Source organism: Tympanuchus pallidicinctus, unplaced genomic scaffold (genome assembly GCF_026119805.1).
Source record: "Tympanuchus pallidicinctus isolate F22 unplaced genomic scaffold, pur_lepc_1.0 scaffold5, whole genome shotgun sequence".
Lineage (NCBI taxonomy): Eukaryota > Metazoa > Chordata > Aves > Galliformes > Phasianidae > Tympanuchus > Tympanuchus pallidicinctus.
The window spans coordinates 58,242,292-58,260,680 of NW_026294769.1; the positions used below are offsets into that span (position 1 = coordinate 58,242,292).

The following is an 18,389-nucleotide window of genomic DNA, read 5'->3' on the forward strand; positions in this document are numbered from 1 at the left end:
GAGTATGTTGACTGCTCCCCTCAGTTCATGTGTACAGTGAGGTGTCTATTGAAGCACTGATTATGATTTCACATGCATAGCAGATCTATTTACATATTTGCAGAGCAGTTTTGGAGCACAAGTCTGCAACATCAATTGGATGAGCTACCTGATTTTGTGCTCTTGAGGGGCAGGGACACACGCAGCATAGAAATGCCTTCATCTTAAACATGAAAAGGCCAAGTGTAAAGTCATAAAAATCTGGCCTAAAGATTGCTTGATTTTTATTTATTTATTTATTTTGCTGCTTGCTATCCAAATTGCATATGTGCAATTGTGTTGATTTGGTGTGCAATGTACAAATATCTGAAAGTGAAGGGCAATTAATTTGTTCGTTTCCAAGCATTTCTGACTCTGTTTTCCATCTTAGTAGAGTATTCAACTTTTTTGACTTGCATATTTCGTTGTCACATAGGTTTGATCTGCAGGAAGGTTTTACAGTAGGTGGAGCATGCAGCTGTGTAGACTGATGTGTTAAACTATATATGTGGACTTTGGGAAAACAGGGAAGGAAGCTTACTAACACATCCTGTGGCATAATCTGGAAACTTGAAGCATTTCTGTTTACCCTGACTGTGAAACATTCTTTCAGAAGAAAGTCAGTGTGGCATAAATGACAGAAGGGTTGTGTGTGGAGCTGGCTGTAGGTCTTCCTACAGTTTGGAGAAGTGCCCTGCTAATACAGGATGCCTTAAATCTGATTCTGCTGAATGTGGTTTGTTGGTTGTTTTTTGTTTTGTTTTTTTTTTAATCCTCAAGTAGTGTGGTTTATTATTTTTGCTGAAGTGCTGTACTCCCAGCTGGATAGCAGAAGGAGGACACTGTGTTACCACAGGGATCAACAGGTGAATTGGCATTGAGTTTGTGTTGTAAGAAAGAGCTGTTATGTAATGCTTGAAGTGCTGATGCAGCATTAACAAGGTCTTACACGCAGTTAGTTTGGGACTCTTCATTGAGGAGAAATGAAAAAAAGAATCATGAGAGCAGTGATAAAAATCAAGGTTTTTGAGAATGTGACAGGCTAGGAAAGACTGAATCACAGTGTGAGAAGCAGCTGCTTAGCATAAGCAAGAGGACTGAAGAGGGCATTGTTTATGAGGCTGCCTTGGTCTGGGCTGCTGAAACTTCATCTAGCAAGCTTGTAACTCATAGCATCTTGTAGCCTACTCCAGCTCCCTTAAGACATTGAGAGATAACTGAAAATAGTAGTCACTTTCTAACTGTGGAAGCAAAGCTCTGCTGAGATGCTGCCCCTGCTGTTTAAAATTCGAGGGGGCAGGGGAACGTGTCTCCAAGCCTTATAGATTATAAAGATTTCTTAAACTTTTTTTCATAAAGAACCAAGAAGATTTTAAAGATCTAATTGCTACTGAGTGGAACAAAACTAATAAACTATACTATCAATTCTTCCTCTGTTATATCAATTCGAAAATTGTTTCACATGGTGCTAAAGAACAACATATTAGAGCATCTTCCAAAGCAAGATTACTTTTCTTACTTCCTTATGTGATTCACTTCTTAATCTTTACCCCATATGTTCTGTGTCTGTTTTTTGGTGGTTTTTAAGATCCTGCAGAAGATTGCCCTTGACAGGCATTTAACGAGTCTGCTGCCTCTGCCTCTCTTTTTAAACTCATGCAAATCTAATGTATAATAACAGTTCTTGTTTGCAATAATAATAAAAAAGTTTTACTTCCATCTTCTTGATCCTAATAAGCTCAGCTACTAATTGCAAATAATTTCGATTAATTGATGACTTGTTCAGCTTGCTTTATTTCCAAGGATGCTTGTTTAGCTTATTAATTTTTTCACCTGGAAAGTGGTCTTAAAGTTTTGTTAACTGTTATTAACTATTCAGTTGATTATTTGAAGGTCAAATTCCATTATCTAAAACTCTTTGTTCCTCAAACATAATGTTTCTAAAATTCTTCTTCCTACTTTGCATAAACAAATGCATAGGAATAATGAGAGTCCTGCTCTCTACTTCTGTTGATGATTGTGTTCACAGTTCTCTTGCTCTGCTCATCTCATTTTCTGTTTCTGTATACTTGTATCCAGCATTCACACTGTGTGTTGGTCTGGTGTCATTTTGCAGACTCTCCTCTGTATCTTCCTAGTGTTAGTCTTGCAAGTCCTACACAGTTCAAATACTTTCTTATTTGTGGATGTGACACCTACTCTTCTGCTTCACGACTTCAAGGTGTGGTAAAGAGACAGTCCTACTGAAGAGCATTTTAGAATTAAAGCATCAACTCAAATGTTACAAAATGTCTCCTTTTCACAGAATCACAAAATTGTAGGAGTTGGAAAGGACCTCCAGAGATAGAGTCCAACCCCCTGCTACAGCAGTTCCCTGATCTCACAGGTTGGCATCCAGGCAGACTTTGAGTATTTTCAGAGGAGGAAACTTCTCAATCTCTGAGCAGCCTGTTCCAGTGCTCAGTCGCTCTGACAGTGATGTTCTTCCTTGTGTTAGTATGGTACTTCCTGCATTAGTTCCTGCCCTTTGCCCCATGCTCTCTTTTTACTCATCACCAAAAAGAATCCACCCCATCAACTTGACTCCTGCTCTTTAGATGCTTATAAACAGTCATGAGAAAACAGTTCTGAGTTTTGTTTGTATGAAGCACTATTGCTGCAGATCTGATAACATTTAACAAGTGCACTTCCTGAATACACTGTCTCCTGAGGTCCTGCATGACACAGTGTGATTAATGGGATCAGTTCTTTCTTACACTTGGGCTCTGAGAACAACAGTCTCTTGTAGCCCAGCAGGCTTACTGTTGGCTGGTTGTGTGCATCTTACTAAGATGAGCCCATGTGAAACAGTGTTTTCACCAGAGAAGTAAATTAAAAGATAGGACTGATTCACGTTGGTACTGGGGTCTTCTCAGACCTCTGCATCCTGCTCTGACAGTTGTTTCAGCTTTCCCTTGCCTCTTAGAGCACTAGGAATATAAGGATGGCTGAAAGATTATTTGACTTTCCTCTGAAAAATAAATAGCCCACTCATTCAGCGTGAGAGTTTTGGATGCTTTACAATATGCCATCAGGGATATAGAAGCCTGTCTTTGCTATTCTGGCTCATTTCTGTAGTTGAAATACCACCTAGTTTAGTTCATGACACTTTTGGTGACATGTACAGATTCTCAGTGTACAGATAGATAGTTTAAGCATTTGTTACTGATGGAGATTTGGAGTCTAAATATCAGTGTCCTATGCTTTGCCAGCCAGGTAGTTGGCACAAACATAGCTTAGTGCTACTTGCATCCATCTCCTCTACCCTCAGGAGAGTTACATCAGAGTCAGGAGTGAAGCATCCTGTATCCAAATGGGGAGCAGGAAATAGTGCTATCACAGAGGGAAAGAATTGAAGTGAGCACTGAAGTAAGGGTCCGAATTATTGCCTTAGGCATGGAAGGGAATGTACATTTAAAAAGGAAATTAAAAAAGTATATGTACTTCTGGGTACCTTGTGCTGTGAGATCTTGTGGGATTTGCTTTCCTTACATGTGCTTGCAGCAGGTTTTTTCCCTGCCCTGGTTGCTGTTGTTTTTCTTAAGTGACACGAGTGCACTGAAGTCTGTGATGCACAGTGAGTCCATCTGCTTTGAAAAGCAGGTATGGATTAGGGAGGAAAAAACTCATATATGCAAATGAGTGTGTGTGTGTGTGTGTGTATACAGCACTTTTATATACAGGATTTATCTATTTGTAGCTACTGGTGGCATGTAAAGGTGCTTCTTCTAATAGAGACTTACTCAATGTATAAATTTTGAAGATATGTACGGGGTCCTGAATGAATTCATTTTGTCTCACTGCATCTTTTGACTTTTGTATATTGAGTATTTGAGCTGAACTGCTGTGGACAGAAAATGAGGCTGCTGGTGAAGTTCTAATAAGATTGGAAAACTTGGAACAGCTACAGGTCTGGTGGCTGTTAGCAGTGTTCCACACCTTGCCAAGGGTGTGCCTGTTCTGCAAGGTCAGGTAGGAGCTGTGGCAAGAAAATGCTTGATCTGGAAGAAGAGAGCATTTCTTTTAGATATTTGCTTTTTTTTTTTTTTTTTTTTTTCTTTTTAAGATACAAATAGTAATTTATGAAAGACGTACATTTTAATGTGTTGAATGAAGATGCCAGGATGCCAATCTACAGTTTTTTAGACTCAGAATTCCTAGAGTGTGTTTGAAAGTAGGTTTAACATCTTCATTATTGATCACAGCTATTAAAAGTAACCATAATTAGTCTATATATCAAAATTTTATCTTGTGAGTATGGAAGCATTCTTGCTCACTTAGTTGTTAATATGAGGGCTGCTCTGAAATTAATGGCTTTTACCTTATTATGTTGATTAACAATGTTGGGGTGAGTGTTGGTGATAAGACAGTAGAGGTTGAACCTTCCTATGCCCTGTATCAGTTGGAAGACAGTGGAGCACATTGCTCATCTTGCCTGGACTGTCCTACCTACCACATAATCTAGATTCAGAGCCTTTTGACTCCTTTCGGTTTGGGCTGATGAAAGATGGACTGCGTGGGAAAAATTTCCCTAAGAAATGACACTGTCATAGCAGCTGTAAAACAGTGTGTCACCTCGGCTGGTGCAGATTTGAATGCAGCATGCTGGTTTTTGTTCATGGCTGGCGATAATGCATAGGTAGTGGTGGTGGCTGTGTTGAAACATACTGTTTGTAGCTGAGAATTTGCTTTGTCAGTGCTATTGTGCTGTTTGTGTCTGATAAGTTTACATGGAAATAAATAGGAGGCGTTGCTTTAGAAGCGACCTGTGTACATACAAAATGTGGGATTAGCTGTATGACAACTCCCTTGTAAAGTACTTAACATTGTCTGCTGGAAGTTGCTTTTACTGTGGTCCTCCACAACTTTAGTACTGTTACAGTTGTAAAAAGCTTGGTGAAGTTTTAGATTGCTTTTTATTTTTTGTGACTGCAGAACTTCCTAAGCAATTTGTGCTGCATTCCTTTTTCTCTTGTATCTTGATAGCTTCAACTAACTACCTGTGTATGAATTTGGGGGAGTTGGGATAAGAGGATTCCTACAAGCATTCTTCAGTCTCTTTTCCAGTGCTGGTGTCAGGTTACCAATTAAAAACAGTGATGTGTAGGAGTCACTGCAAATCTGCGTCAAGCTTACGTATTAGCTTAAGTAAATGCAGAGCATTCTTTCTGCCCTCAATGTATCTGTGGTAAGGTAGTGCAGAAGAACATGTTTTGTAAGGTTTGTTTCTTGTTTTCAAGGTGTTTTGAAATGTTCAACTGAACATATTCAGGTATGGCAATAGAAATTTGAATGTTTTGAAAAATACTGTAATTTATGTCAGTGCAGCATGGAAACATGCCATCTCATTCATTAAATAATTTGGGATCCTATGTAGCAGATATACTACTGTTGAAGATGGAAGCCCTGTAGCAGAGGTGCAACTTAATAGAATCATCTAAAAAAAAAAAAAAAAAAAAAAAAAACCACACTTGCCCGTAGATGGATATATTAAAATAACCTTTTCTAAAGATATAGTATTAAATAATTTGTTGAGTCATGCAAATACACTTTTCTGTTGTCTTAATCATGGTGATATCAAGCTGATCAGTCAAAAACTAGAATATACTTGAAGTACACATTATTGATTGGTTCATGAAATGGAGGTCATCTAGATAGGAAGCAGCAATAAAAGGAGTATTCTTGTGTTATTTATTTAGTATCTTACTGTTTATTCATAGGGTGTGTTTGCTACAAACAAGATAATTCTGAACTTAAATATGAATGCACTTCATTTCACACAAAAGCTTTAAATACTCTGTCCTTACCAAACAGCATGCAGCTTAAAAAAGCTGATAAGTTCAAACACACCAGAATTCCAGACCACCTGCCCACTAGACAAAAGCAGACTGGCTGTAATAGAAAACCGATTAAACCAGTACTTCCAGAAGTCTAATGGGGTAGATTGCCTCTTTAGTGTTTCTTCTTTAATAGCTTCCTGGATGCTAGCAAGTACTTAGCCTGTTGATTGATTCCTAGTTATCGGTGGTTTATATTGGTCAAATACTTAAAGCACTGCAAGGGAATGAAGTCGTTATCCTAGCAGCTGGCTCTCTGTTAGACAGAATCACTGGGAGCAAGCTGTGTAACCAGTGAATTAGATGTCTGCCCACGGGGCTGTAGTCAGCAGCCTGTGACAGTGCTGAGAGGAAAATGAATTTAACACGCGCATTGCCTCAATTTCTTTCAGACACTGGCCAGAAGAAGACGGCAGACAAGAAAGATGGGCGACGAATGTCTTTTCAAAAGCCTAAAGGGACGATTGAATATTCTGTAAGTTGCTGCTTGATTATTAAAATGTCATTGCAAACCAAGTGCAGATGTAGTTTCTTACAAAATATAGGCAAACTGGTGATATGCATTGCCTTTAATCTTAGAATCTGTGTAGTCGACGTTTTTTTTAAATTAAATGAGCAATTAGATAGCCAGTAGTACTTGAATAATGCTTTTTTAAATCCCTTCTTCATAAGTTTTCTGGTTTTTTTTTCGTAAGAAAAAAAATGAACTGCCAACACCGGACTAATCAGCATGTTATGTAAAGCTGAACCATTTAGCCAGTTAGAAACAGTAAATAATATTAATTAAAATCACGTGCATGTTGCCTGCTTTCAGCACTGCTAATGAATTGTGGGAATCAGGAGGGGAAAAAATAGAATGAAGGTTTTTTTGTTTTTCAGGGTAGGGAAAGGTTGGCTGTATTTTGGTACTGACCTTACAGCTGCCTTCTAGTAATTTCATAGATCCATACCTTTTGCAGTACAGATCTCATCCTCCAGCAGTATCTGAAAATGGAGCCTTTCTCTGCCTGTTCTGTTCTTGAAATGACCCTCAAACTGTACTGCAGTCAGCTTTTCACGTTTGTGGTTACTAAGGGAAACTGAAGTGAGTGTTATCTGTCTTGTGTTATACACTGGAAATAAACCTATAAATAATTTTTGTAGTGTTAACGTTAAAGTGCGAGAAGCCTATCATGGTTATTTTAAATGCTTTTGGAGCTGGTCAGGGTAAAATAAAAATGAGAATTTATGAATAGCTTTATTTGATTTCTTTGCCGTTCTTATTATAAGAATAGGAGATAAGGAAGACTTAACTCTTAGTGCTACAGTAAACTGAAATGATACGGTTTAATGACTATGAAGTCTGTGACAGTAATTTGGAGAGAGTCAGAGAATGTGTATTAAAGCAAGATGCATTCCATTAGCTTGATTCCAATTGGGAGCTTAAGAAAGCCTTTAGTATGGGCTAGAATTGAAGTTGAAATTCAAAACAAATTTCAGCTTTTTAAATTCTAGCTACTGAGGAAAGGTAAATGTGACTTCTATTGGTTTTGTTCAACTCTGGGGAATAAAGGCTGTGCTTTTCTCCTAAAATAGTGAATAAGCTTCTGAAACATAGTGTATGTGAAACAGTCATGAGAAGAGTCTGCTATCAATTAAAGAAAACACAAGTGTATAGCAGAGCAGAATCTTAAAACAGTCTTAAGCCAGAGTTATTACCACTGAACTGTCACTCTTTTCAGTTCATCTTTTTGTAGTTTTTTGGTGCTGAGTCCAGCTTCGAGATATTCTTTACTAGTTTGTTTGTGTTAGTTAACAGCAAGTTAGTCTGGATGCTGAGAACAGAACTACAGTGGCTCATGAATGCAGCTACTCAAGGTAGAATTAGGAGTAATTTCCATTCTTATCTCAGGGAGTTCAGGTAGCAAGTGCTTTTATGGTGATCATCAAACAGGTCAAAGTTTGCTAGATTTCAAACTCAGATGACTATTTGGAATTGTAATGATTGGCTGAATGCACTTTTTGAAAGTAGAGAAGTTATGTGTGCCTTTCTAGAGTGACTCCTATAAACTGCGTACTTTTTTTTTTTTTCTTGATGCTTCATTCCAAAGCCAGGGCTATGTTCTTGTCTGACTTCCTGAGCTGCTGCTGTCATAATTTTTTGTTTTTGAGTTGTTTAGAAAGTGTGCATCACAGTAACAGTGTGCTACTTTGTTTATCCTATTGTTAGCTCTTTAAAATTGGTTTTGGTGGTGTACTTGTGATATTTGAAGACTTTGTCTTTCTTGAAATTACATGTTAGAGAAACTATGCCTTTTAAAAATTAGTAGATAAGTATCACAATCTGATATTGGCTGGTATTGGGCTGAAGCATTTGGCAGTGGTGTTTTCTTCTCTCAACAGCTCTGCTGTCAGGAGGGTTGCCATCCACTGGATCAGTTGGCCAGGGCCCCATCCAACCTGGTCCACATCCAGGGATGGGTCATCCACAGTTTCTCTGTTAGACCTATTCCAGTGCCTCATTAGTCTCTGAGTTTAAAAGAAAACAAACAAAACAAAAAAACCTTCTGTCAGACTGTAAAATATTCTCTCCTGTTTTATAAGATGGAAGGCCATAATGGTGTCTCCCTGGAGCCTTCTCCACGCTGAAAAAGCCCAGCTCCCTCAGCCTTCATAGAAGTGCTCCAGCCCTCTGATCATCTTTGTAGTCCTCCTCTTGGATCTGCTCCAACAGTTGCACATCTTTCTTGCATTAGAGGCACCAGACATGAATGCAGTACGCCAGGGAGAGCCCCATGAGATCAGAGCAGATGGTGACAGTCAACTCCCTCTCCCTGCTGGCCACCTCTATTTTGACATAGCCCAGGATACTGTTGGACTTCTGCAAGTGTGTAGTGTTGATTCATGTCTAGCTTTTAATCCACCAGGGCCTCAAAGTGCTTGTTAGCAGAGTTGCTCTCAATGTGTTCTTCTCCCAGTCTGTAGGCATATCTGGGATTGCCCCAACCCACTTGCATTGTGTTGTACTTGGTCTTGTTGAATCTGATTAGATTAATGTGGGCTATCATTGCAAGCTTTCCCAAATCCTTTCGGATGGCATCCTTTAAATAAAGTTCTAAAATAAATTTGCCAACTGTTAATCTGGCAGAAAAGAAGGTATTTGTGTACTGGTTTGTGACAAATGTGGATAGAAGTAACAGTCATCATACGAAATAAGGACTAATGAGAGTTACCTATGGTTAAATGGGACAAGGGGATTTGAAGGGTGTTTGATCTGGATAGTGATAGAAAAGTAAAACAGGCTATGTGGACCTTAAGTATCTATTGCTCTAGCTAGTAATATGCATAACATCTGCTTTTCTGGCTTAGAATTTCATGCTTATTTTTATACATATGTAAATAACTACAGAAGGTAGAAGCTAAGGATAGGGACTTGTTTATATAGTTACACAACACAGTTGGCTAGAAGGTCTTGCTCCCCACTGTAGCAAAGCTACACTACTATCCTTTGTGATTTGGCTGTCAGTTTTGTTGTAGTGTATGGAGTAAGTTGTAAATATCTGGTCTAGTTGGCTTTTTTTTTTTTGCTATCTGCTTTGGTACCAACTAAAAGGAGGATATGAGAATGCTGTGATTTATGCATATCTGTGATCATGTAGTACTGTGTAGTGCAGAAGCCATTTGCACCTGAAATACCAGAAGAGGTTTTAGCTGCTTTGTGTACCTTAATGGCAGCTTCCAGTACGAAGAGCTACCATAATTGCAGGAATAACTCTAAAAAAGCAACTTGCCATTTCTTTGGCAGTAGCTATGTTTAATGAATTCAGGCTGACAAATGCACTTTGACAAAAAGATAACAAATTCTGTATGGAAGGAAATTATTCAACTCCTGCTTTCAAATCTTGATATGACTTTAGGATACTATAATATATAAAAATATTGCTTATAGTAAGTAATAATGCAAGGAGTAATGTATTGGTATTTGGTATCCCAAACTACTGTTTTCAGTCGAAGTATAATAGTCTTTGAAGTACATGGTGCTTGTAGCACTTGTTACAGGGCGACTTTATTCTGTATTTAAAAAACTTTGCTCCTTTATCAGTTAGGCGTTCTTGAAATTCCTGTAATGTGTTCAGAAGAGTACATTCTGAGTTGGAAGGGACCCAGTAGGATGTGATGTAACTTTGAAAATGTTAATTAAGTATTCATTTTCCTAAGTTCTTTTAGGTCAGTGTTGAGTTTAGTTTTGAGTTTTGGAACAGTCAAGTGGGAATGCGTTTTGAGGAGCAATTATTTAATGTTGTATATTCTACTTGGGTTTGGCAGCAGATGTGAGGTGTGTTTACCAGTATTCTCACAATGTCAATAAAATGTATTAGTGTTAAATATTTCATCATTCAGTTTTAACTACGTTATGTGTACTTACATTCTGGTATAATCTTTACTGCTTCTGTCAAGAATGAATGTCTTGTTACATTCTGCTGCTAACAGTAAACATTAAGTTATGCTCTGTAGAATGTTAGTTCATCTGAAACTGTCCAAAGTAGACTATGATTGGGAGAAGGCTAGCCGAGGACCTACCTCTATGCTATACAAGTAGAGCATTTTAGTCTTTGGGTTCTAAGCACTGCATTTTCCTGTGTGGTTGGGTATAAGGTGGGCCTGCTGTCAGACCAAAAGCTATTGTGTATGTGTACTTCATGACCCTTCCTTCCTTCACCTCAGCCCATTCCCTTTTTGTTCTGCCTCTGCTTATTCATTCAAGCAGGAGGGAAATATTTTTACCTTTTAAGTTTAAGAGTTGACAGGGCCCACAGGACATGGGATTCCTATGTCTTTAAGGAAGAACTTAAAGAGCAGAAGATGCATATCACAGTGGATATGCAGTCAACTACTGATAGCCAGTTGCTGTCCTGAAAGCAGGTGTGTAGAACACAGAAGGAAAAAAATGTGGTGTAGTTGTCTTTTTTCCCCCTTCTGTTCCTTATCCCTTGAAAATTATGTTTTTTAAAAAAAGAGAAGCACTTAGCAGAGAAAGGATTCTTTTTTGTATCTCAAGTAAACTTAAACTTGAGTGAATAAAAGGAAAACTAAACCTGTGAAAAATGAATTTATTCAGTATAACTGGTAAGTATTAGAAGAGGTATATATCATGCAGGTGTAAGCTGAGGGACACATGAGAAGACATTTAAGACTGGAGTTAATGGGATTTTTTTTTATCGCTGTGATCTGTATTTAGACTCAAAAATGTACTTGTGCTTATAGTGCTCCATTTTTTCTTAGCTGATAGAATGTTTTTCCTTTTTTTTTTTCTCCTCGGTACAATGTTTATGAAGCCATGTGCTATTGTGATAAGCTTCTAGTTGCATCCTTGTTTATCATATGATTATCATTATCCTTAAATACTTCCTATGTACTTTTTTGTAGATGGGATTTAAAAATAAACTGCTCTCTTTGCTTTCTTCTATTGATTAATATTGGATATGTTTTGGGAAATGGAGAGAGGCAGCAGAGGTGAGATTAAGATGGAGAAAAAAATACTACTTCACTCAGAAATCACTGACTCTAATATGCTTGTATTCAGTCTTTTAATACTAGCTGATCTGTTTTGTTGATCTTGTTGATGTTGGTGATTTCTACTGGAAAATCAGATTAACAAGCTTATTTCAGTAGGCAGCTTGTGTATTAGCACTTACGGGGGCTGTCTCAATTTTTAGGTAATTGAAGAATGGGATTTGAGAAGATAAAGATAGGGAGGATGTGCGTGTCTGATTTCTTAGAGCATAATGTATGTGTCCAGGAGTCCCCAGCATTGAACTTACACAGCAAGAGTTTTGGTGCTATATCCAACCTGCAGCCCAGTGTGTGTGACTGATGCACTTGGTTTCCTGGAATCTGAATGGGAAGGCAGGTGTTATCATACAGGCTTAAATTAGACTAATAACCAGGAGGTAGTTAACATTTTGGAGCAGTCCAAGGTATGCAGACTAAAAATTTATGAAAAAATCTCAGAAAATCTACAGAAGATTAAAAGTTATAAGGTAGCATTTGAACTAACTGCTTACAGATTTGATTTTGTTTTTCTTTTCTTTCCCTCAATTTAATACAGGTGGAATCAAGAGATACTCTAAACAGTATTGCCTTGAAATTTGATACAACACCCAATGAACTGGTTCAATTAAATAAGCTTTTCTCCAGAGCAGTCGTTCCTGGACAGGTACTATTATACTATGTATGTTACTTACTCAGCAAAGACTCTTTTTTCCCCCCATATTTTTCATCTCCTATCAGACCAAGTGTTAAATCCCTAACATCTCTATAAAAAGGCTTTTTCAGTTTTATTCTAATCTGTGAGTTCCTCATGCCTTTTAAATAACTTTAAAAAAATATATATAAAAAAAAAGGCAATTAATGAAACTATCTCTCTCTAAAATCAAGCAACTTTGGTTTTTAAATTACATGTACTTAATGACATAATGACACTTGACACAGGCTAAATATATATTTGTGATATATATATATATATAAGGCTATCTAAAATAAATTCATAGTACAACTTACAAACATTGATTCTGACTGCATGCTACTGCTTGCAATTCTGCTTCAGTAAATCTAATGCTTCCATTCCAGCCTTAAAGCTTGCTGTCATTTTAGCAAGGCTCCGTGAACTACTGTTATTATTTCTTTTAGATCAGTATTGCTTACACTTTTTTTTTTTTTCCCCCCTCTTCTACCAGCCCTTTTCATTTCCTTTAAAGCTAGGCCTGGAAAGAAGTGATAGGGTAGCTGGTGAGGCCAGTTAGTATTAGCCTTTTATTTGAAATAATCCTATGAGGGTGGGCTGAGAGAGCTGGGGCTCTTCAGCCTGGAAAAGAAAGGCTTATGGGGCACCTTACAGCAGCCTTCCAGTACCTGAAGGGAGCCTACAGGAAAGCTGGGGAGGAACTTCTCATAAGAGCAGGTAACAGGATGAGGGGAAATTGCTTTAAACATGAAGAGGGTAGATTTCTTCTTAATATCTAGTCTAAATTATTTGCTGTGAGAGTGATGAGATAATGGAACAAGTTGTCCAGCGAGACTGTAAATGCCCCCTCTCTGGAAGCATTCAAGGCTAGGCTGGATGGGCTTTGAGCAACCTGGTCTAGAGGGAGGTGTCCCTGCCTATAGCAGGGGAGTTGGAATTGGATGATCTTCAAGGTCCCTTCCAACCCAAACCATTCTAAAATTCTATGTTTATTTCTGATTGCTGCAAAACCTAGTCTAAGTTTGAATGCTTACCATCACCCAAGCAGTCTGTTTAACGGGTGAATAACATTAGAGACTTTTTCCTTTTCTTCTACGTTTGGTGCTAATGGCATGTCTGTAAATGCTTCTGCTAACCTGCCTCTTGGTTACTCAAATAATCAACAAGGGAAATAATTCAGTGGGTCGTCTTTATGTACTCTCAGCGTTTCTGACAAGCTATATAGTTCTTCTAATTCTTTCTATTTGAACCTTTACTCAATTATGACTACATATCTATCATATCTTAAAGCAATATTTAATAGTATTCAAAGTTAAAATCAATAAGTATTTTGTTGTATTGTTTATTCCCTCAACTCATAACTCCTGTTAAAGTGAACTGGAGGAAAAATAACTTCACATAGATTATTTTGAGAAAGCATGACATTTAGCTGAACTAGTGGGAAATCTAAAGTAAACTTGAAAGCATAACATCTAACTGCATTATATCTTCTTTATAGATTTTGTATGTTCCTGACCCAGACTACATATCTAGTGTGGACAGCTCCCCCTCTCTAAGCCCTATAAGTCCCCTATCACCTACATCTTCAGAAGCAGAGTTTGACAAGGCTGCAGTGAATGTAGGTATACACATTACTGAAAGTAACTTTTCCCTTACAAGCTGAATGTTATAAATGTTATGCTTTCTTCTTAAAGAAGATCATGTTGGGGAGAAAGTACTTTATAACACCTGGAGTCGAAAGCAAAATAGTAGATGCAAGATTTGATTATCTTAAATGAGTTTTCTATGTGAAAAATGGCTTGTAGTCAAGTCATTAGTAATACATTACTATCTTTGCAGATTGATATCTTAAGTGTTGATTCCTATTGCATTCGTGTGTTACCTTTGAGAACTAGATATTTTTATGTAACTTTCATTGCTACAGAATGTATCAATATTTAGACATTTTAAGTACATAAATATTCTTGTCCTTGTAAGGGTTCTACTCTCGCCATCGTAGCCATCACTCCGGCCTTAGTAGTGGTTGAAGAGTTTTCTTTTGGCTTCATTAAGGAGAATGTCTGCTTTCAGTAAAAGGCTGATTAAGTGTTGATTATAGTCAGCTTTCACTTAGTAGTGTTGTCTGCATTTGTAGACTTTCCTGTACTTAAAACTGTATAACTTTGAAAGCTGCTCTATAATTAAGCTTAAATATAGTTTTTGTCTTTGAGCTAGCTTTGTAAAAGTATGTGTTTCCAGGATCACTAGTTTGCTATTAAAATAATCTCCTGGGGAGAACTCAAACCAGAAATATGCAGAGAAGATATGACTCCGATACTGTAATATATGCAATTCTGACCTTATTCAGCTGTTTCCTAACATGTCAGTACTAATCTCTTCGCAGTTATTATCTTTTATTTCAAATAACAAAATATGTTGGTAGTGTGTAGTCAAGCTGTCAAAAGCAAACTGGAGGTGTTGTAGCTCAGTAAATAGACTAGATTAGTCTATTTTCTTCTGTATCGTGTCTCAGAATGACTTAAGATGCTAGTATAGGCCTACCTATGTAGAATATATATATATTGAGAATTTACTCAAAGGAAAAAAGTTGTCACACTTAGAGAAATTCGAGCTCTTTCTACAGTGTAGTAGATATGCCGTGTCAGAAAAAATATTTTATGGTCTTGTGAAGTAGTTTGTATATGCTTGCTTGCATATAATAGGTATGGGGACAAAGTAGTGTAATATTAGTAGCTTTATTGTTTTTCCAACTGCCTTGTGCATATAATCAGTAAAAACAGGTAAAAGCTTGAAATCATAGAAGAAACAAAATGGATTAAAAAAGTTTTGAAGCTTAAATCCATTTAGGCAGTGGGTTATTTTGCATAACGCGGACAGTTGAACGTTGGCAACATCTTTAGAGTTCACTTTCACTTGATATATTCTTCAGTTACATGAACCCTTGTATGTATCCTTGCGTATCAGACAAACATCCCTTTAAATGCTTCAGGAAAAATCAAATGATGTGGTAATAATTGTTTATGAACAGCACTGTTGCTAATGTTTCTCAAAAGCTTTTTAAGGGAAGTGAAAGTGTCTAGATGACTTCTGTGAAACACAAGTGAAGGACAGAAATCACTTGTACTTTTCAGTGTGGATTATGTGTGTGGCTTTTTTGTTGGTGACTCTTTCTATTAGCAGTGTAGGTGATGGTTGCTTTTAACTTGAAGATAAAGCTGAAGGATTTGGTTCTTTAATAGCACTTGTTTTCCATGCTTTTTCCCCTCTACTGGTTAGTATCCCAGGTAGAGCAACGTTAGCATACATCCTTTTGTGCTCTGTAGCAATGTCTGTCATTATTGACTCTCCCCTTGTTCTGACTCAGAACTTGCAAATCAACTTGAAAAGTGATTAAACTTAAAAATGATAAGCAGTTCTGCCTATGTAATGTAATGAGTTCTTTATTTACTATGATCATGGATTACTAGAAATTGAATGAGACAAATGTATTTTCCAAGGCAGAGGTTCAGAAGTTGGTTACAATAGGATTGAGCTTTCTGCTTCAGTTTCTATTTCATCAAACAATAGTTTTGCAGTATTGTATGAATGAATACAAACCAGCAAACCCTGTTTTTTCTTACAAAGCATTTAAGCTAAGACTTCAGTATGCATTTCAGTAAGCTTAACATCAGTCTTTGTGTAGTAACTTGGCTTAGGCTAAGTCTTTCTTATGCTGTTTTTGTTCTGTTGGTTTGTTTTTCTGGTTTTCTTCTGAAAGGCTTCACTTGGCAATCTGATGCACAAACTAAAAAGTTTATTGGATCCTCTTAATATTCAACTTGCCATCAAACAGATTCCCCCAGATCCCTTTCTACAGAGCTGCTCTCCAGCCTATCCTCCCCTAGTACATTTATTCAAGGTTGCCCAGCCCCAGGTGCAGAATCCAGCACATGCCATTTTTTTAAAAGTCATATAGTTGGTGATTACCCAGTGTTCTAGTTTGTCAAGATCTCTCTGCAGACCCTCACTACTGTCTGAGGAGTCAAGAGCTTCTCCCAGTGTAATGATATACACGAAGTTACTTAGTATATTTTTGAGTCCTGTATCCAAGTCATTGATGAAAGCGTTAAGGAAAACTGGCCCTAAAATGGAGCCTTGCAGAACCCCACTAGTGACTGGCTCTTGATGTTGTTATTCCTGAGCAGGAGAGGTGGGACCTAGTGTCTTGGTAGAGAAGAAGGTGTTCAATAATGTCCTTTTTGTGGCAATGAAGACAAATGACATTCCAGGTAAAAGATGAGAATAATGCCAGATACTTGAGGAAAAGAATTATGTCCTGTCAGAGAAGCTTCTGAAGCTGCTGTTGCAGTGCTGTGTTCACTTTCACTTTCAGTACAAGACAAAGATTGATAAGTTCGAGAGAACACAGTGGAGGATTGTCAGATCATGCATTTCATGATGTAATACCATGCTTAAGAATTGACTGTGGAAGCTGTTGGTTTCTTTTTTTGTTTTTTTTTTTTTTGTTTTTTTGTTTAAGCATGGGGAAGAAAATGCTGTTGGGTAACCTGATTACTGTGTTGTATTACCAAATACAGAGAGGCTACAGGGAGGAAAACAACGTGGTATCTTCAGAGGTTCATCATGTAAGGATGGGCAGCAACATGTATAGAACGTTGCACAAGAGGTTCTGGTTAAATAATGGGAATTTTTTTATTTTTATTTTTTTTGCAGTGAGATTGGTTGTTTTAGAACAGATTTCTAGGAAAGGCCAACCTTGAAGACTTGAACTCAACTAGAAAAGTCATAAGCAACTTGATCTAGTGTAGGCTTAGGCTTAATGTCAACCGGAGTTTGCAGTAGCTGACCTTGAGAGACCTTCAAACATAACACAATATATGATGTGATAAGGGATACCAGAAGACACTTAATAGGGCTTCTGTTTAAAACTGGGAAATAGTACTTTCTGCTAACTACCTGTCACTCATGGTTTTGCATGTGGAAGTGTATTAAGTGATTTCCTTACACGAGTTCATATTTTATTTTTTCCTAGGTTGATTCTGAATACCACTGTGTACTGACATTTCTTCCCATGGGCTAGTTAAGCTATGCTTTATTATGCTTTATTAATACTCTGATAAAAGTATTCCTAGGAAATACAGTGGTTTTGGAATTCTGTTTTTACCTTTATATTAATGTCAATGAAGAGCAATAAACGCAACAAAAGATCCCCTAGTCATGAAAAGGCAGGCTGCAGAGTTCTCCTTTTGCTTTCCTTTTTAGGATCCAGATGGAGTCCAACAGAAAGAGTCAGTTGTTTCACCAGTACATCCATGTGTTCGGACTGCAAGAGTGGTGTCATCTACCTCTGAAGAGGAGGAAGCGTTTACAGAAAAGTTCCTGAAAATTAACTGCAAGTACATCACCAATGGCAAGGTACTTAACATTCATGTTTTATACTTACTGTATGGAATGTAATAAAAAATTAATCTTCAAATATAAATGTAGGGTAAGGCTGTCTTTGATAGATATATCAGCTTATATATATGTGCATTCTTCTTACTGTTTTCTTTGTATTCCCAGACCACTTATTTCTTAAATGCAGTTATGATGTAGTTGACCTGACAGACTTCCTGTAGTCATACTGTTGAGTATCTTTTTTGTGCTGAGGGACAGGAAAGCTACTTGTTCCCTGTGTTAGTATCTCTTTCAAGTCATAGTTTCTCTTCATGATGGAGAAGAATATGCCTTCAACTGTCAAAAAATTTGTAGTTAAGTAGCTTCACTTCTGTTTTCTGAAAACAGACCAATGAGAGCAGAATGAACCTCTGATTCTGTGAGCACTTCCATAGCACATATATTATGGTAGAAATACATATTTTTTTTTTAATTTGTTTTTGTGTTTTGTTCTTACAGAAACCTCTTAAAGTTATTGGCATTTAACTTCCATGTAGCTCATAGTGCAAGCTTCTAGGAATAGAGATTGTCAACAGTCAGGAGGCCTGGAATGCTTTTGAGGGTGGGGCTTTCTCACTCCTCAGTAAAAAAGACTTACTAGCCATTTTAATCCTGAGAAAAACATGCTTTCAATCAAGCTGAATTAATGCAGGGTACTTGTATTACTTTCTCATTCCCACAAAGGTTGGTTCTACAAATATACCTACCTACTTCTCTTCCTTGGAAATAGATTTGCAAATGAGTAACACTAGTACTAAAAGATCTAAGGAGAAGCTCCTAAAGCTTCATTTTATTTTTGCTGATGGAAAGTGTTTTTATGTCTAGATGTGAGGCCT

The 18,389-nt window shown here is 37.4% G+C and overlaps 1 protein-coding gene across 11 annotated transcripts in view; it reads left to right on the forward strand.

Moving 5' to 3' along the window:
• OXR1 (oxidation resistance 1) overlaps window positions 1-18,389 on the forward strand; it is a 239,046-nt gene that overhangs the window by 176,859 nt on the left and 43,798 nt on the right. For 9 of the 11 annotated variants that reach the window (XR_008211428.1, XR_008211429.1, XM_052704675.1 and 6 more), the window contains 4 exons: window positions 6,287-6,369; window positions 11,983-12,090; window positions 13,616-13,735; window positions 17,380-17,532. Coding sequence is in view for 9 of the 11 variants with exons in the window: in XM_052704675.1 (XP_052560635.1) it covers window positions 6,287-6,369; window positions 11,983-12,090; window positions 13,616-13,735; window positions 17,380-17,532 (464 nt within the window). In the remaining 2 variants the exon portion in view is untranslated. The remainder of the gene's footprint in view (window positions 1-6,286; window positions 6,370-11,982; window positions 12,091-13,615; window positions 13,736-17,379; window positions 17,533-18,389) is intronic. The other 2 variants (XM_052704678.1, XM_052704681.1) reach the window with 1 other exon arrangement.